Genomic DNA, 21,186 nt, shown 5'->3' with positions numbered 1-21,186 from the left:
ATGGGTTTTTACCCGTTTCCATGCTCTCTGTTGTGTTAGTGCCGGTCATTAAAGACAAAGTGAAGCTAAGCAGCTCAGATAATTATAGGCCAATAGCCTTGGCCAGCGTTTTGTCCAAAGTGCTAGAGACAATTCTACTGAGTAGACTTGAGATCTTGATCTTGTCTGCTGATAACCAATTTCAAACGAAAACATGGCACTGATTTGTGTATTTTTGCTCTTAAAGAGATTTTAGATAAATATAGTAGGCAGAATTCTACTATATTTGTATCTGTTATTGATGCTTCTAGGGCGTGTGACTGCATTAATCATGAAACGTTATTTTTAAAACTGACACAAAGAGGGGTCCCTAGTTTCTTAGTGTTAGAATCTTGGTGTTCTGGTATGCACACCAGACGATGAGAGTAAAATGGGGGAAGTCAATATCTGCTCCCTTTCATGTGACCAATGGTGTCCGACCAGGGTGGAATTCTGTCTCCTTTTCTTTTTAATGGTTATATGAATGATTTATCATTGATTTTAAATGCATGTGGTACAGGGTGTAGGGTTGGTGACTCGTTAATTGATCACCTGATGTATGCGAATGATTTGGTCATCTTTAGTCCTTATAGTGCCGGTCTCCAGCAGCTTCTGAGGATATGCTCACAGTATGGTTTTGATTTTTAATATAAAATACAGCGCTATAAAGAGTAAGATCATGATTGTCCGAAGTAGGGAAGACAGACAATCAACCTTCCCTGACTTCTATCTGGCTGGCACTGCCCTTAGTGTGTGCAGTGAGATTACTTATTTGGGCCATATTATCTCCAATGACCTTTCGAATGACAAAGACATCTATAGACAGCGGCGGAAGCTGTATGCCCAAGCGAACATGCTGTGTCGCAAATTTAGCATGTGCTCGGTACCTGTGATGATCTCTCTCTTTAGATCCTTTTGTACACCACTGTATACTGCCCACCTTTGGTGTCGCTACAGACAAGGTAGCATCAGACGACTCACTGTGGCTTATAATGACTGCATGAGGCTGCTGCTGAGAGCTCCAAGAAGCTCCAGTGCAAGCCAGATGTTTGTTAGTGTCGGGGCACCCACCTGCTCTGCTGTGCTACGTAATCTTATGCACAGGTTTATGTGTAGGGTATCTGAGTCAGTAAATGACATCATCACTGTCATAACGGACACTACACGCAGTTCTGTCAGGTTCTCCTCTAGACTGTGGAACCATTGGCGCACATGTTTGTATGTCAGAAACTGAACAATGTGGGCTAGTTGCATTTTATTTTTTTAACCATTTATTTTATTGTGTTGTGTTGTATAATTTTGATATGGATCTCCCTGGGTCTGAAATAAAGATTGAGTTGAACACACACTGACTCATACATTCATTCATAACGCGTGCACACATACAGACACACACGTAGGCTTTCAACAGCTTTCACCATTTCTAAATGATGATGGGTTAGCCACCAAAGCAGAGGGGAGAGGCTCACCAGCCAAAGCATACCTGCGTTCTTTGGCTCGTTGGCTGGTGTTGGTTCACGTTTCCACCCTGGATGAAGGATCCACATTGACGTTTCAACGAGGCCCTAGCCAAGCCCCAACTGCACATAAAACTCATCGAAATGTGTTAATACACGGAGATGAATTGGGCTTTTCATTGTATCCCACCTTTCTGGGGTTTGTTTTGCCGCTAGGCAAATTTTTCTTGGCCGTATTCTATTCAAACAGAGAGGTTTTCCTTCATCTCTGCCTGTTCATACAGCTACTTATATGTAGTTCTATTAGGCCGAGCTACAGCATTTATTTATTTTATATTTGATGAGTGACTGCTGCAGGCTAATCACAGGTTAATTGCTGTTCACCGTTAAGTGCGTGCGAGCATGTACACACACCTCACCTACACAATGTGTTCCAAATAACAGGAATGGTTGGGGCGTTTTGACAAAAGGAGGTATGAGTTACACACTAGAAGTCATAATATATATTTATCGTCTCTGTCGGGTGGAAACCTCATATGTCCAAAACTGTTACTTTTCAAGATTCAAATTGAAGTAGGACTGGTCGATATGAGTTCAAATCAATGTCACGGTTATTTCAAACTTTTGCCTCGATTACAATTGATGAACGATTATAAAAAATAAAATAAAAATACTGAAAATAGCAGATATACAAGCCCAACGCATCGCGATATGAGCTTTTTGATGGGCTATTTTCACTGTGTTTTTGTATGGCAAAAGGCTAATAGTATAATACAGGTGCTATGGTCTCCAAAGAATGCAACAAAATAACAAGTGGCTCAAGAATGGAGACCCCAACATAAAGGATAGGACACCACAAAATGGAAAGTTTCAACGTTTTTTATTAAACATCTTTTCCCCAAAGAATAAACTTAAATCGGAGGGAAAACAAATGAACTCAATGTGAATACTTTACCAAATGAAGGTGAACTCAGAAGGTCATTACACACCGGCGAATATACGCAAAATTCGGACTCGTTCCGAATAATTAAAAGACGCTTTTTCGCTCCATGTAAGCTTGCATTGACTTTATAAGGTTTTAAAAAAAAACGTATTATTCGCATGAAAAAAATTGCCCCGGTGTGTAAGGAGCTTTAGAACCAATAGGGCCTGGAGGTGCTGGCCAAAATCAACATGATGGAGGGGGGACCAGGCCACCCCCTGTAGGGACGTTGAAGCTGCTCCCCCCCTCCCTAACTGAAAAGACCAATCTCTAACTAAACTATAAACTAAAAGAGTGACTACCGGCCATCTCCAGGCTAAACTAAAATAAGAAACAAAACAACTGAATGAAGAGGCTATCTAGCCTAACTACTGGCAGTGAGGGTTTAAGCTGTTGCTCTGTCTGTCTGTCTGTCTGTCTGTCTGTCTGTCTGTCTGTCTACTCTACACACTGGCCAGGCTGGCTTTTAACCCATTGAGACCTGAAGCCGATTCTACATGTCTCCTAAATCTCAACAGTTTTCTGAAAAACGTATGTTTCTATATCAGTGGTGCTCAATCTTTTTCATGTCAAGGACCCCCAAAATTATATGTATTTGGCCGCAGACCCCCATCAAAATATGTTGTTCCAGGGACCCCCAGAAGCAAAGATTTGAGTTAAAAATGTTCGCTTTAAAAATATATATATTCAAAGATTTGCACACATTTTCAAGAGTTTTCAAAAATAGCAGATCTACAAGCTCGTAGCGCGGCACTCGGTGCCGCGCTATGAGCTTGTATATCTGCTATTTTTGAATAGCCCAAAGTGTAAAATAATGCTTTTTAGCTCAAATCTAAAAATGAGACAGTTCCAGGGAGTAGTCTGCAGCAATTAGGATTTGGGGAATCTACTGCAGGTGTGCCAGCCTGATGGGAAAAGGAGAGAGAATGATTGGCACAGCCACCAATGAATGAATGAGCAGTGAGTGATGTCATGGCCTCACGCAACACAGGGTTAAGTGGTTAATTAGACAAATCGATTTAGTCGATGGCAAAAATGTATACGAGTTTTTGATTCGTTATAGAAAATGGTTTCAATATTTAACATGAAAACCTAAAAAAAATATTTTTTAACATACGGGACTCAATATGACTACTAATAAATAACTTGCACCACCTTGTGTAAAAAATTGCCATAACAGCAGCTTTACAGCTTAAAAAAAAGCATAATTTTTGTCATTATTTGCTCCCAATCTCGTTGTAAAGTTCAAGCGGCAATTTATGCCCACTCTGTCTCAAAAATCACAGTTTTTACTCACCTCCTAAACTTTTGTGACTTCCCCCGTCAACGTATTATTGTGTTTTACTGGAAACCTAACCTCAGGCTGATCTCTGCACGCTAACAGCTAGACACGGAACATGCTTTTTAAAGGCCACGTGTTTATGGTTTTCACTCATGGGTGCCTTGTTATAGCAATCACCATTTATCAGGAGTTTGTGAGAGAGGTAAAGCAGAGCCCGAGAAAGCAATATGCAACAGAATGGTGTTGGTGAAATAAAGCAGAGCATCTGGGGGGGTTGCCGTTACTATCAGCTAATGGTTGTAGCGTGTTATTAATGTTGCAGGGTGTCGATACATGTCAGTCTGTATGTGTCCGTGTTTGGACACGGTGTTAAAACAAAATGTTAAGACTTTATATTAACTCTCTCAGTGCCAATGAAATAAAAAAAAATATTGCGAACTGTGCCAGCAATTATTATTTTTTTAGTCAAAAAAAAGTGCTTAGGAAGCGAGATACAGCCTTTTTCAGTTATAAGTTAAACAAAGAGTGGATGGAGCTGCAAATCTTCAGATAATGATATCTTGGGTTCTGAACATTTTTTTCAAAAAAAAACAAAAAACTCAGGCACTGAGGGCATTCAGAAAAAGGTTAAGGTCGGGTCTATAATGCATTATAAGCGCATTTATAATGCATTATAATGTGCTTATAAGGCTTCATAACACTCGTTATAAATATAACTTATAACAAGGTAATGAAGTATCATAAGTCCTGATAATTTTTTTTACATAAACCTTCTCTTCTGGGGGCACCAAATAAATTCAGATATATATATCATTTTGCAGGTCCTTGGCACGTACAAGTTTGAGAACCACTGAGTTTGTACACAGACCGTTATGCTCCAACAAGTTTACACTGTACAATGTAGGCATTTAGCAGACGCTCTTATCCAGAGCCATTTAGAGGTAAATAGCCACATAATGCTCACAAAATTGTACTAGCGTTTTACCGTCTTCTCTGCACTGACCCATCTGAAAATAAAGCTTAAAAATGCCTAAAACGTTTGTGTGTGTGTGTGTGTGGCTCTGCATGTGGCCATGTGTTTATCTTCACGTCTCTGCCTGCCTGCGTGAATGAGAGATTGATTAATCACTCAGCTTACTCAGCCTCGATTAAAGTGACATTGTTCTGTCGGACCTCCCTTTGAGCCGTATGTGGGTCATGTGGGGATAACCTGGAACCGAGCGCACGGTTAACGAGGGGGTTTGGCTTTTAACACATTGAATGCCTATCGCGTAGATCCCCCCCCAGGTGCACTTTCGAATTTTTTTGATCCATTTCCGGTTCCGGTTTGAAGACCGGAAACAGAATTATTTGGGATCCAGTTTTGCCGATCACGTCGGCCCTCGTTCTAATGACGAAACTGAAACTCAATTCTCTTCCTGTAGTTTTTTCTCCTCGCATATCACTGTTTAACGTAATCCGCTCTAACTACAACCATGGAGCTCTGTTTGACACGTGGTTTTCACTGGTAGATTCAGTGAGAAGTCGCCGATGTAAACAGACAGTGCACAGCTCAATCTTAAGGATTTTAACAAGGTCTATGGCGAAAACAAAACAACAATAACACGTTGGCACTGGTGAGTACATTATGAGATTAACGTCTGGCATGGAATGTGTTAAGGACGAGGTCTGGTTGTGTACAGAGGAGAAATTATTTAAAAAAAAAACGAAACGTGTCTCTGACCAGCGAAAGTGTCTGTCTTGCCCCATCAGCACCTCCTAGACGTGTGAAAACAAATGTTTTTTGTTTTGTCACATGAACAGAAGCAGGTGTCCACAAAACGCAGTTTAAAGAAAACCAGGGTTTTTCCTTAAAGGGATAGTTCACCCAAAAAAGAAAATTCTAGCGATTAGTCATCCCAAGGAGACTTGAATTCATGGATTTTTTTTTTTGTCACATTCGTAAGCCAATAATTTGATGGTCAGTGGTTCCGGTAGGAGACACAAAGGAGACTCTTTATGTCTCCTACCGGAACCCCTGCCGGTCATCAAATTATTGGCTTAGGAATGTTTTGGACATCAGGTTTTCACCCGACAGAGACGATCTACAATATGAATCCAAACCATAATATTTGGACTAATACTTTGCAATTAATGATCTTTGTTAACCACTTAAGCACATTGCGACGAGTTGTGAGCTTGTAGATTTTTTTACATTTTTTTAAACATTTCTCAAATCGTAAAAAAAAAATTGCCTGGTTGAGAGTGGTTAAAAAAAAGTTTTTTTCCATCATTAGGTTTGATCTTCCCACAATATTTATATTGTTAATTCACCCGTAATAAGACTTAATACTTGACAGTTTGAAAGCTTGTGGTTTGTGTTGGCTCATACCAAGAACAAACACATACATGGCCGGGTGACACGGTGTTCTGCTGAAACTGGGATGCTGTCCGAGGTGCAAAATTGAACCCGTCAAGTTGTTATTGCTCTCGGGAGATTCGCCGAGAGAAGGCTTGACATTTACAACTCTTTTCCTCATCACGCATTCTTTGATTGTGACTCGAGACAGTTGTGTACACTGTACAGCTTTGTCAAAGTTGTGCTTTTGGTAGTTACTGGTGCAGTAATAGATCTCTATTTGTAAGTGGGGTCCTTGGGGTGGTTCCAGCGGGTCCCCAGCAAAATGTGTTAATATAGCATCACAAGCATTGTAACCACTTGATCCATTTTATATTACATTACATTACATTACAGTCATTTAGCAGACGCTTTTATCCAAAGCGACTTACAATAAGTGTATTCAACATAGGTAGGGAACGAAAACTACTAATCACCAGAAGTCTTTAGTGCATTTTCTGCAAAAACAAGCAACCAAGAGTATACCTAGCGTAAGGTAAAAGTGCAATATATCAGCTACCTATATGTATATACTTTGGCTATTCAAAAATAGCAGATCTACAAGCTCAGAGATTGTACATCTGCTGTTTTTGTTTTATAAATGTTTTATATTGAAAACATTTTTTATATGTTTTTTATACAGTTGGGGGGGTCCACGGCCAAATGCATATCAATTTGGGGGTACTTGACATGAAAAGGTCATTGTCGATGCAACACAGCTGTCACAACATTGCAGGCAGTGAGATTCTTAAGTGATTGATAAAATTCTTATGTAAACAAATAATCAAAAGAAAGTGGTACATCCACGGAAACTTTAAAAAAAAAGGTACGGAATAAAAGTGAAACTTTTCCCCAAAAATATTTAATTTAATTTGAATAATTTTGGCGGGTCCCAAAATGTTTGTTTTGGACACGTTGTCTATAGCAGTGATTCTCAACCTTTTCAGGCCAACCCTCCAAAATAATCATATTTGAACTGGGGAGCCCCCAAAAATAATCATATTTGAACTGGGGACCCCCCCCAAAATAATCATATTTGAACTGGGGACCCCCCCAAAATAATCATATTTGAACTGGGGACCCCCCCCCAAAATAATCATATTTGAACTGGGGACCCCCCCAAAATAATCATATTTGAACTGGGGAGCCCCCAAAAATAATCATATTTGAACTGGGGACCCCCCCAAAATAATCATATTTGAACTGGGGACCCCCCCAAAATAATCATATTTGAACTGGGGACCCCCCCAAAATAATCATATTTGAACTGGGGACCCCCCCCCAAAATAATATTTGAATTGGGGACCCCCCCAAAATAATCATATTTGAACTGGGGACCCCCCCCCAAAATAATCATATTTGAATTGGGGATCCCCCCCCCCCCCAAATAATCATTTTTGAGTTGAAGCATTACATTTAGTTTGTGAAAATAGCTGACCTACTGTAGATCAGCTATTTTCACAATCTTTGCCTCTTTTTAATTATTTGACAATTTGGCCAATGTTTGACCAGTTTTCATTGTATAGTTTGTTGATTACTTTTGATTTCATTTTTTTTTCTCCTCCTTTAAAAAAAAAGTCCTTAAATGGTCACTTTACTGGACCCTTGGGGTCCCGGCACACAGGTTGAGAACCACTGGTCTATAGCAACTTTAAAGGCGCAATAGACAGCATTCAGCTACACATCACAACATCTCTGTTGCGTGAAGTTACTTAATTTCCCTGAATCACAGCTAAGAAGTGCCGTTTGCGGCATTGTGCGGGAAAAAGGTACTTTCCCAAAGAAAACAAAGATTATTATTTCGCAATCATAATACTATATATATTATATATATACATACTGTATATATCTCTTTTTTCTGTAGGGGGTGATGCTTTTTATCTGCACCTTTTTAAATGTTTGGACGTAATGTTTTCTTTTTATTATTCGTTTACATAACAATAAAACATGTTATCGATATCACCTTTGAGTGCGACCTTTAATTGTTATTGTTAGATTGATAGATTGTTAGATCCTGAACAGATCTAGCTTCCTTCTCTCTGTAATGAGTGGAGTGGGAGGTGTTAATAGCCCGGGGTAACTAACTACAGCACTGCAGAGGACTCGGCATGTTAAACCCAGTTGGCCCGCGAGGCGTTCAGCTCATCAGCACCTTGGTACGGGTCCAGCCAGGCTTCCTTGAGAAGCCTCAGCCGCTTGTGAGAGAGTGGACACGTTCAGTTCAGTTCAGTGTTTATTTATTTATAGTGCAACATCACCCCAAAGGGGTCTCTGTACACTTCACACAACAAATTATAGAACAAAAACTCAACAGCAAAGAATATACCGTGTAAATGTGCCAGCACGTATGATCAAACAATCAATATGCGGCAGTTCATAGCTGTAAATGTACAATTCAGCAAAAAAAAAGAATACAGTATTTAAAACCACAGGGTGAACATAACAATAAAATCAATTAAGCTAGGGGGAACCGTAATGCAAGGAGAAAATATGGGTTTTACTTAGATTTAAAAAAATCCCCAAAAGCCTTTCATTGCTTTAGCAGACTGATTCTCAACTTTTTCTTAATACATCGTCGCTGTCGGGCAGAAACCTCTTATCTCTATATTCAAACCTTTTGTGTTTTTTTCCGCAAATTAATGCCCTACTTGATCATACTACAGTGTCACACAAAAGCATCAAAAGTAGCAGATTCGCACGCTCCAAACGCGGCACGAAGCGACGCGTTTTGAGCTTGTAGATCTGCTACTTTTGCTATTTTTGAATTTGAATCCTGAAAAGTAAGTTTTGGACATGAGGTTTCCACCTGACAGAGACGATATATATATATATATATAAAGAACCCCAAGTTTGATAGGCATTAGGCCACGGATGCCCTTTTTACATGATTTCTATCTCTGCGACCCCAGTCGACGCTGTAAAAGCCTCACTGTTACTTTAGCTCTGAGAGTGTACAAATGGAACCAAGTGGACCCGTAAGGTTCCATTTGGTTACAGACCTGTTACAGACCCGTAAGGGACCATTTGGCTCCTAAATTTCAATCCTTTAGCTGGGCACCCCTGTGTGTTGGGATCAGATAAAAATCTAATTGAGATTAAATTCGGATAAGAGATGAACTGACCGATGCACACGCACAAAGCCTTATTTATGAGGCCTTGCATTACTGTAGATCTATGCACATACAGTAACACACAACATGCACAAATACACGATACGCAACACGCACAACTACTCAACCTTATGATGGTGGTGTGCTGTGTTTTATTGCTGATAAGCTTGTGAGAGAGTGACAGATGGGCGGAAGGAGGATGAGTCGTGCGCTCCCGACAGATAGCAGAGTTCCTGGAACAAGTGGTGAAGTGATAAACAGCAAATCGTGTGCACTTTAAAAGCCTCTCAAAGCCCGCCCGCCCCAGTTCAAAATGTCCAGGCTCCCCTTGATGGTCTTTCATCTGCAAAAGTGATTTATGCTTGGCTCCGTACGTACGTCACATTCCCCGCTAGCGAGATTGTGGTGCACACAACTATTGCTGCTTCAGTCGGTGAGAATCATGAGTTTCAAACCCTTTGTTTTGTTGTCTCCGCCAGGCCGAAGGCGTGGCCGAGACTATGTTTTGACCCCTGTCCGTCCGTCTGTCCGTCCGTGTGTCCGTCTGTGAACAGCTAATCTCCAGCACCGTTGGCCTGAACGACGTGAAACTTTGCACGCACAGTCCCTGGAGGCCAAGGAAAAATCTCTGCATTTTTCACATTGGCCTATTATAGTGCCATCAGGAGGCCGGTTTTAGCAAGACAATCTTTTTTTATATTACTCCTACACATTTTGTCCAAACATCACGGAAATCGGTACGCATTATGTCTATAATCATGTGATCTGTCCGATTTTTATTGTCCATCCTTATTGTCTAAGATTGGCATCTAAAGTTTGCAGGAGTGACTTGTTTTTAACAAAATGCCTCAAATCATGAACTCAGCGTCCGAGTGTCTGTGCAATAACTTAACTCTTTGACTGCCAGAGTATTTTCATAAAGTACTCCCCCATTGCCAGCAATTTTCGTGTTTTTTTATTTTTATATTTTGAAAATTTTCATGAAAATAATTGATCAGACTGTTTTTTAAAGACGCAGCACAAATCCGCCACTAGAGAGCAGCACATGATAGCTTGATCAGCTCCTTGTGTCACTGTTACCCTTCTTGAGCGATTAGACAGGGAAAAACATGAAAACGGAAGTGACGTCGTCCCAGATTGTTTTGATCGTCAAAATTACGATGTGATACACGACGGCGATGACTGATCGTCACCCAGACCATAGATTATAGAAGAGAAGCTGTCCGTTTGTCCGTTATACCGTGTGAAAAACCGTTTGTTTACCTATTTTGGACGAAAATGACCGGGGGAAAATAATCAAAAACCGGAAACGGAACCCAGGTTATGAAACCGGATGCAGATATGGGTGAAGTAAGTGGAACTCGAGAATAACATTGCATTTTAAGCAGCATAGCGCGATCAGAGATTAAACAATGAACGCAAATCCAACGCGTCAAACGCGTCAATGGCGTGGGTGGATTAAGTAGTAATTGACGCGTTTTCGAGTCAATGGCGTTTATAGAGTTAATCAAGGACCCCCAAATTGATATGTATTTGGCCGCGGACACCCATCTGAAAAGAGTGTGTTCCTGGGGCCCCTTGAGATTTGTTAAAAAAAATCTAAAATATTCAATATTTAAAAAAACATGTACAAGCTCGCAGCGCAGCAGACCTGGAATTTTTGAATAGCCAACGTATAAATAGAAAAATGGGTGAAGTCAAGTGGTTAATTCTTTTTTGGGGGTGGGCTTTTTAATATCCACGCTGGCATTGCAGCCTAGGGTGCCTGGACTGCCATGCTGCGGCCCAGGCCTCAACATGAGAACAGCGATCATGGTAATTAGATGATAACTAAACTTGTCTTCTCCTCTTGTTTCAGGTGAACGGGCCCTGCAGTCCCACCCAGCACGGTTTGTGACCGGAGAGACCAATCAAGAAAGAACTCACCGCTGGGGATGTGACGTGAAGGAACCATCCAACAGAAAGCCCTCCTGGCATCCGCCATGTTGCTAACGATGATTCTGCAACTCCCAAGACCTTGCGAAGGCTCTGGGCCTCACACCGAGGAAACTGTTGGCTGAGGACGTACTGTACTATGTAAAGACGAGATGTAAAAGATACAGTAGAGGTAAAAGACTGGCTTTTCTGAACAGCGGGTTGTAAAACCTTAGAAATTGTCGGAAGAATTTACAGAGATGGACGTACCTTACGGTATTTCACCGGCATTCTACTGGCGGCTGTGCTCGTTGCCCCGCCCCGGCTTGTTCTTTTGTCGACGTTCCGACGTTTTTTTTTTTTGGACTACGTCTTAAAGCCCAGAGGTTGGTATTTGTCCCATCTCCTCTCCAGGGAGATCTTCAACATCATGGATCTTCATTTTGGAATGTCTGTGCTTGTCGAGGGGATTGTTGAGAGCGTTCTACAGTGCGTGGCTCTGTTTGGGACGTCTCCTGTACTATGAGGTCATTGTGTGTGGTGGAGGACCACAAGTGAAGGTCTTCCGCCGTTTTATCTCAAAATACCTTTCTTGTACAGAGCATACATGCCTAGACCTTATATACCCGACCAGACCCCCCTATGTATCCTACCATACAGCAGTGCTTCTCAACCTGTGGGTCGAGACTCCCAGGGGGCTCCCCACATGATTTTGGCGGTGTCCTCAGATGACAGTTAAAAGTGGCAATTTAAGGACTTTTAAGATCTTTTTAATACCCAAAAAATTATGAAAACAATAAATGAAATAAAAAAAGTACTCAACTAACTATACTATTAACAACTGGTCATACATTGGCCAAATTGTCAAATAAAATAAGAAAGAGGCAAACATTTTGAAAATAGCCGATTTACAAGCTTGCAACGCCTCGCAACGCTTGTACTGTAGATCGGCTATTTTCACAATATTTATCTGTGGAACAGAGTCAAACTAAATGTAATGCCTCAACTCCTACAATTACAAGTGCTTGTCAGGGTGGGGGTCCCCAGGTGGGTGGTCCCCAGTTCAAATATGATTATTTTGGGTGGTCCCAGGTCAAATATGATTATTTTGGGGGGGTCCCCAGTTCAAATATAATTATTTTGGGTGGTCCCCAGGTCAGATATGATTATTTTGGGTGGTCCCCAGGTCAGATATGATTATTGTGGGTGGTCCCCAGTTCAAATATAATTATTTTGGGTGGTCCCCAGTTCAAATATGATTAAGGTTGAGAACCACTGCCATACCCTATGTACCCTACCATACCTTCCGAACCCTATGTACCACGACATAACATTACACGACAACACGTCAACATAGCCACATAACTACACTCTTGTATTCCTTATACTGTAGCTGCATTCAAAAGACCATGGAGGAACTCAAGAACATTGGATCCAGAATGACATTCTCTCTCAGGAATGTGAATACAATCAAGACTGATCTCTCCTTCTTACAGCAGTGTATGTGTGAGAGGCTGATCTCTCCTCCTTACAGCAGTGTGTGTGTGTGTGAGAGAGGCTGATCTCTCCTCCTTACAGCAGTGTGTGTGTGAGAGGCTGATCTCTCCTCCTTACAGCAGTGTGTGTGTGAGAGGCTGATCTCTCCTCCTTACAGCAGTGTGTGTGTGTGTGTGAGAGGCTGATCTCTCCTCCGTACATCAGTGTGTGTGTGTGTGTGAGAGGCTGATCTCTCCTCCGTACATCAGTGTGTGTGTGTGTGTGTGAGAGGCTGATCTCTCCTCCGTACATCAGTGTGTGTGTGTGTGTGAGAGGCTGATCTCTCCTCCGTACATCAGTGTGTGTGTGTGAGAGGCTGATCTCTCCCTCCTGCAGCAGAGTTTGCTAGTGAATGTGTGAGTGCTGCTGGGTCCACTACATCTCAAGGACCACCCAAATTGATATGCATTTGGTCGCGGACCCCCGATCTGAAAATGTTTTGTGCCAGACAAGATTTGTGTTAAAATAAAAAACATTCAACATTTTCAAAATTAGAAGAAATAAACTTAAAAAATAGCGCGCAAGCTCGCAGCGCGGCATGAAGTGACGCTCTGTGAGCTTGTAGATCTGCAATTTTTTGAATATCCAACATATAAATGGATAAAGTGGTTAAAATGATTGTGATGCTGTAGTAACAAATTTAGCTGGGGACCCCCTGGAACCCCCCCCCCCCCCAAGGACCCCTGGGGATCCCCGGACCGCACTTTGAGAACCACGAGAAGCACTACATGTGTGCTTTGTAACGAGTGCGTAACGAGAAACACAATTTAACAGTTCATTTCCATCACTAATTGTCCCCTTTGTGCGTGTGTGAGAGTGATGATGTTATATTGAAGGATAACCTCTCAAAATTATTCATCAATCATGTCTGACATTTTTGTTTTGGTATTTAATCACTTTTATTTGCACAGAGTTCACTACAATTTCATGTGTATTTCACAAACTAAACCTGGGTTTACAGGGTATCTGTAATTAATGAATGAATAGTGTTTTTGTCTTACATTTCTGTGTAGCAAATGGGTGGGCTTCACTGCGGAGGTGTTGGGGGTCCATAACAATGTGAAGCTCGCTGTGCCATGTACTTTCTAGCACTTGTTGTATTGACGTACATGTGCTAAACACCACTGGTTCTCAAACTCAAGGTCAAGGACCACCCAAATGTATATGTATTTGACTGCGAAAAGGTTTTGTTCCAGGGACTCTCCATAAGAGAAGATTTATTTTCCAGTAATGCCGTGGGTGATGGAGTTATTTTTTTGTATTGGATTTCCCATAGGGTCATCTTAGATCACGTCATATACTGTAAGAACTATGCTCCAGAAATGAACAAATCCCCCCTGCGATTTCACTGGATATGGATATGAAGCATCAAATGACAGTAAAAAAAAGTACTAATTTATCCAAAGAGTAAGATTTTTTTGTTTTTTCTCCAAACACAGACGTTATCAAATGTAACTCAATATCATGAACGACACAGAGTCACATACGTGACAAAATTTCCGGGGTAGTTTGTTTAATTTTGGAAAACAGTTCTTATATGACACGATCTAAGATTCAACTATGGGAGATCTAATACAAAAAATAACGGCGTGACCCAGGGACAGTGGGGGTGACGTCAGGACTTTGGTTACGCTATAGATCAGTGGTTCTCAACCCTTTTCATATCGAGGTCCATTATTTATTCGGCATTTGAGCCACGGACCACCGCTTGATGAGATTTAGCCTCTCGGACCCAAAACTTTGAATATTTTGTTATCGTTGGATAAGATTTTGTCCACAATTCCATGCTGTATTGATGTTGGTACCAATAGGAGAGATAACAGGCAAACGTTCATCAAATTAACAATTCTTCTACATTCTCTAATTGTGTAGACTTCTTATAAATGAAGTAATGCAGATGTTTGACAATAATTTAACTCTTGAGAGCGTAAAATGTATTTAATTTTACGCTCAAGAAAAAAAAATGTACCCAATAAGGGTCCATTTGGTTACCAACTCTCCATTTAGCTGGGGACCACCTGGAACCCCCTCAAGGACCACTGGTGGTCCCTGCACCACTGGTTGAGAACCACCGCTATAGATGCTGCTTTTCACACACACACTATAATGTGCTGTGCACTGTAACGTCCCACACTCTAGTTATAAGGACACACACATCTTTACTTTAAATCATCGCATTATAAGTGCTGGCAGGAGGAGGAGATTAAATCTTTTTTTCCTCAGATATCCCTATCCATAAAGAGTGATGTCAGTGAGAACGTTTTATCTGACATTCCCTCCCGTAGCGCTGGGATATTTTTAAACCATGCCGTCTTGACAGATCGATAAGCTGTCGGAGTGTTTAGTCGGACACGTCCAGAGATCTTGATTAAAGTTTGGCCGACCAGCGTGAGATTCCACAGAGTGAGTGAGCAGGTTGTGTGTGTGTGTGTGTGTGTGTGTGTGTGTGTGTGTGTGTGTGTGTGTGTGTGTGTGTGTGTGTGTGTGTGTGTGTGTGTGTGTGTGTGTGTGTGTGTGTGTGTGTGTGTGTGTGTGTGTGTGTGTGTGTGTGTGTGTGTGTGTGTGTGTGTGTGTGTGGTAGGTAATCGTAGTGGCCCCGGGGTACGAGAATCTTACTTCTGACAGCCAAAGCCTGATTTATACTTAGTTGCGTGCCGGTGTCGTGCTCTGTAAATGGCAGATCTACAAGCTCGCAACGCGTTGTAAGCTTGTATATCTGCCATTTAAGGCAGGCAACACCATTTTCGCTATTTTCAACTCTTCCTGCCAACTCCAGATGAACACAGAACCAGTTCAGATGAGACGGAATGTGAATCTCTCTGAACCAGTGCTTCTTAAACCGTTTCCTGTCGAGGACCCCCATATTGATATGTATTTAGGCGGCGGACCCCCATCTGAAAAGAGTTTGTGCCAGGGACCCCCCAGAAGAATCAAAATTCCAAGCTTTTCAAAAATAGCAGATGTACAAGCTTGCAGCGCGGCACGAAGTGATGCGCTGTGAGATTGTATATCTGCTATTTTTTGAGTAGCCAACTATGGACCCCCCCCCCCTCCCCCAAGGACCCCACTTTGAGAGCCAATGCTCTGAACGATTTCTTTCCGCATCTGTCCCTTTCCTTCTGCTGCTCTCTCTTTCCTCCACCTTCCTCTCCATCTTGATTTTCTTTCTCTCTCTGAGCAGAAGCAGCAGTGCGGAAGCACAGTTGTGATGTGAGACGAGACTCCGCACTAAAAAGTACTCCGTATCCATAGACTCCCTGCTCCACAGATATATAACATCGGGTGGAAACCTCATATATCCAAAGCTGTTACTTTTCAGGATTCAAATTCAAAAGTAGCAGATCTACAAGCTCGAAACGCGTCGCTTCGCGCCGCGTTTCGAGCTTGTAGATCTGTGTGACGCTGTAGTATGATCAAGTAGGGCGTTAATTTAAGGAAAATCACAAACATTTAGAATATGGAGATAAGAGGTTTCTGCCCAACAGCGACGATGTAAAGTTTTACTGCTCTGGGTTGATGGTCCGTGGCTCCCCTGGCTGCTATGGCAAAGAGTCGTTAAGAGTTTTAACTCATGTTAACGATGTGGTCCCTCCCCCCCCCACCACCACACACTTTATGTTCAGTGTTATGTGTTATGCTGTGATCATGTGTGAATGTATATAATATATATATACAGTAAGGAGCAAGATTTCACATTTCATGACCTGATTGGCAGAGCATCAATGAAGTTGTTTAGTTACATTTTTGTTTCCTTGTTTTTTTTTATATGTTCAATTAAAATGATCTTCTTTATTTAAAAAAATATGTTTTTGATTTTCTTTATTGGGCGAATGAAGACTTGAGGTCATACAAAAGAAAGTCTTGTATTGTTCTGTTAGAACAACATTCATTGTATTCATTCACCAAAGAACTGTCAACTGGTCATAAATATTTCAAATTACAGTAAGTGACTTGATTTGGGAAAACGTCCACGAATATTCCTATAAAAGAGCACACAGATTCTGAAGGTCATTGTTCTTTATATCCCGATCCCTTATACTCAATATATCGATGTTATATCGATATCGTGATGTCTCATTTTTGACAATGTATTTGATGCTTTTGTATTATTTAATCAATTATACATTTCATTCTCTAATATATAAAATATTGGCGGTTTTGGACATAACCTTGTATGTCCAAAACCATTTCTTTTTTACTATTACCGATAACTAGTATTAAGAGTATAGTGATGCATGTGAGCTTGTAGATCTGCTATTTTCGACAAGCGACACACTCATAAGACAAAGTATGAATCAGAATCAAAGTACATTTATTTCAAATTTCGTGAAAATAACAGATCTACATTGTGAGCTTGTAGGTCTGCTATTTTCACCATCCTACATATAATTAAGGAACCCTCTGTCAGTCACTCAGTTCCGCATGGTTCTCCTCAGTTGGTTGACCAATTGATCTCAACTTGCACACGGGCATTGACCATTAGCACATGCACAGCGTGAGGAAGCGCTTTTTCACTTTCCCATAATGCAAGTCGTCATGGTTAGAACCATTAGTACCTCAATTTGCCATGTATGGTTATACTTTAATATATTTTTATCTGGTATTCATATTGTATTTTATCATCTGTGCCTTATGTATCTCTGGGGGAAAACAGGAAAGAGCACATTCTGAGCCAACGTCATTTGTATCCCGTCATTTGTATCCCGTCATTTGTCAACCTGCTGAATAAAAATATTTGAAAGGCGATCAAAGGGCCTCCAGACAGCATACTGGCTGCTTGAAGAGAGCATCATTGCATGCTGCCTGGCTTACAACAACAGTGGATGCCTTCCCACCATCTTGCTTCTCTCCTTTCCTGGAAGTTCCTTGCATTTCCGTCAACACTGGTGACTCCTATATTCCAACTGACAAGGCACACTGCAGCGATCACTCCATCATGTAGGTGTACGCTGTACAACGTCCAGAGAATCAGACCCTTCCTCACCAGGGAGTCCGCTCGCCTCCTAGCTTATCCAAACCTCAGTCATGTCCAATTGCAACTCCCTCCTTGCTGCATGGTCGTTCTCCAGGCGTGCTCACTCAAACCCCTTCAACTGATTCAGAGTGCAGCAACGTGCATGTTCTTCAACAGTGGTGGAAAAAGTACTCAAATGTTTTACTTAAGTAAAAGTATCCATACCGCAATGTAGAAATACTCTTACAAGTAAAAGTCTGGAATTCTAAATTTACTTGAGTAAAAGTACAAAAGTATCAAAATAAATTAAAGTACCAAAAGTAAAAGTACTCATTATGCAGAATGTCCCATTTCAAGTTTTCAAAATGTATACACATCTTTTGAAAATAGCAGATCTACAAGCTCACAACGCGTTGCATCGCGACGTGTTGTGAGCTTGTAGATCTGCTATTTTCAAAAGCCTTTTACACACACACTTTTTTCTCCTCCTGCAGATTTACTTAAGTCTCACCAAAACCTGCACACATGATCTCTGGACCCATGTGATGAAACACATCACACACAACTTTTGTTTGGCCGGATGTTTTTTTAGGGATGGGGTTAAACTATTCCAAACCTGGGTGGCAGTGCTGTAGAAGGAGAATCTGCCCATGTCTGCTTAAGGCAGGTACACACTGCAGGACCTTAAAGTGGTCGGGGGGTCATCTGATCGTTAAGCATTACACACTGCAGGAGTTTATTTCTTGAAATCGGCTGTCATATATCGTTGTGGTTTTCACACTATAGATTGATCCCCGACCAGGGATTACACACTGTAGGATAGTTCACTAGGATGCTATCTCCAGAGTCAGACCCAATACATACATTTGTGTTTATTCCAATTCATTTTAATCGACATATCCCGTGATATATCTCCCTCTCCCTCTCCCTCCCTCTCTCTCGTCAGAAGCAGTCAGTGTTGCCATGTCCGCTTATTATAAGCGACTTTGGGATTGTTTTTCTGTTGCGTGAAAGTGTAGTTGCTTATTTGGTCTTGTTTCCTAATGTTGTTTGAGCCAGTTGTTCTCAAACATTTTCATGGCAAGGACCCCCAAATTAATATTTGTCCGCAGACCTCCCCCTTCTGAAGATATGTTGTGCCATAGAGTAGACCCCCATACAAGATGTGTGGATTTGGAAAATATTCCACAATTTTCTCAAGATTTTTCTTTGAAAATAGCTGCGACGCGTTGTGAGCTTGTAGATTGGCTATTTTCAAATATCCAATGTATTTGTAAATAGGTTTAAAGTGCTCTAGTGGCCTTTTCTTAGGCTTGTTTTCATAGACCTGGTTGCTTATTTCTCTCGCAACATCTGGCAACGCTGTTCAGACATGCTGCACTCACAGCTGGGTACATACACACATGATGGGATACCGTCCGTCTACGGACGGTAGACGGGCGGAAGTCCCATACACACCCATGTTAAGTTTAAAACCGGAAGAATGGTCGCGATAACATGGGTGTGTATGGGACTTCCGCCCGTCTACCGTCCGTAGACGGACGCTATCCCATCATGTGTGTATGTACCCACAGGGTACAGCCACACATGTCCGTAAACGTCCGTATACGGACGCCGGAAGTCCCATACACTCCCATGTTAAAAAAAAAAACGGAACGGTACTTCCGGTTTTAAACTTAACATGGGAGTGTATGGGACTTCCGGCGTCCGTATACGGACGTATACGGACGTTTACGGACATGTGTGGCTGTACCCACAGAGACACACACACACACACACACACAGTCACACACGCACACACACACAGAGCTCGCTCTCTGTCTCTGTCTCTGTCTGTACAATTCCTCTAAAATAAACAGCCCACTAGGCTCGCTCACTCTCTCATTTTGTTTTATAATGTTAACTTAATACAGGACTGGACGGTAATATTGCGGTAGGGACTGTTTGTTGTGGTCAGATCCAGCGACGCTCCCTAGCTACGGTGGCTGTAATGAGCTCTCATTGGCTGTAGCGTGCATCTGCTCGCAGAGTGGTCTGAGCTCCTTTCATACTGTATGATATTGTCTGCTGTCCTGTCTGGGACAGAGCTGAATATCTAACAGGGTAGTTATCTGAAAACGGTCGGAAAGCCATCGCAGAGCGGATAATCGTGGCTAGATCGTCTCGCGGAGCCTTTCACACACAGCGAGCATTAGCTTGCCGATCTGCGTCAGATCGTGAGGTTTTGTCGGCGAGCGCCAAAAAAAGACGGCGACAGCAATATCGGACCTAATATCCTGCAGTGTGTACCTGCCCTAATGAAGTTCTATCAACTTCATAGACACATGAAAAACAGAAAAAGTGCAGAACTATGGCACCACCTCTTTAAGTACAATTTCGAGGTATTTGTACTTACTAGTTACTTTGTAGATTTTGATTATTATTACAAAACATACATTAATCACTTCAGCCCTATATACATTTCGGCCATTTGAAAATAGCCGATCTATAGATCGGCTATTTTCAAAAGATTTTTTATACATTTGAAAACGTGTGAAATCGGACATTTCTGCATAATGAGTACTTTCTACTTTGGTACTGTAAGTACTTTTTGATACCGATAGTTTTGTACTTTTACTCAAGTACATTCTGAATGTTTGACTTGTAAAGTATTTCTACACTGCAGTATTGATACTTTTACTTAAGTAAAGGATGTGAGTACTTTTTCCACCACACTGCTTGTGACTAAATAATGCGTCCATTGTAAAGTGTTGGACATGTGAGGAGTGTCTTTGATGAGGGACTTACATTGGTGACACACAAGTCCATGTCGTTCAGGAAGTCAGTCAGGACATCGGGGGGCAGCAGAGTCAGTCACACTCTACAGCAGTGAAAGAGAAAAGTCATTCAGTATAATTCATTATTATTGTGGGATCGCTAAAGCGATCACACTAATGTTATCTGATTCACCTATTGAGCCACGCAGACATAGGAGAAGTAATCGGGAATGTAATAGTTAACTAACCTTTCACAATTTAGATGGAAAGTGAAAAATGCCCTTTGGGAGCTTTGAACCCAGAACCTTTAGATTATACGCCCCTGATTCTCCTATTGAGCCACGCAGACATAGGAGTATAATTGGGAATGTAATAGTTAACTCACCTTTCACAATTTAGATGGAAAGTGAAAAATGTTCCTTGGGAGTTTTGAACCCAGACTATTCAGATTATGAACCCCTGATTTAACATTTGAGCCATGGTTTGTACTCCTGACTCATGTGCCATGCTAGCATGCAACATGCAATTGAGAATGTAATGATTAACTGAGCATGTAATACTTCACCCACCTTTGAGAATTTAGACGGAGAGTGATTTTTTTTCCTTCTGGAGTTTTGGTCGTTAAACGTTCTGTTTATAAACCCTTGATTCATCATTTGAGCAATGGTTTGTACTCCTGACTCACATGCCATGCTAGCATGGAAGATGGAATTGAGAATGTAATAATTAACTAAGAATGTGATACTTAACCCACCTTTTAGAATTTAGATGGAGAGTGAAAAAGTTCTTTAGGAGTTTTG

The 21,186-nt window shown here is 41.4% G+C and overlaps 1 protein-coding gene across 2 annotated transcripts in view; it reads left to right on the top strand.

Annotated features, from left to right (window-relative positions):
- gdap2 (ganglioside induced differentiation associated protein 2) overlaps positions 1–16,384 on the top strand; it is a 64,164-nt gene extending 47,780 nt beyond the window's left edge. The window contains exons 14-15 of one of the 2 annotated variants that reach the window (XR_013934960.1): positions 11,085–12,640; positions 12,757–16,384. Coding sequence is in view for 1 of the 2 variants with exons in the window: in XM_080457062.1 (XP_080313188.1) it covers positions 11,085–11,123 (39 nt within the window). In the remaining variant the exon portion in view is untranslated. Of the gene's footprint in view, positions 1–11,084 lie in introns of both variants that reach the window. The other variant, XM_080457062.1, reaches the window with a different exon arrangement.
- The last annotated feature ends 4,802 nt before the right edge of the window (positions 16,385–21,186 follow it).

This window comes from Gymnoscopelus braueri, assembly GCF_963280865.1.
Source record: "Gymnoscopelus braueri genome assembly, chromosome: 18".
In the NCBI taxonomy this organism is placed as follows: domain Eukaryota; kingdom Metazoa; phylum Chordata; class Actinopteri; order Myctophiformes; family Myctophidae; genus Gymnoscopelus; species Gymnoscopelus braueri.
This window is presented reverse-complemented; position numbering and strand designations above follow the sequence as displayed.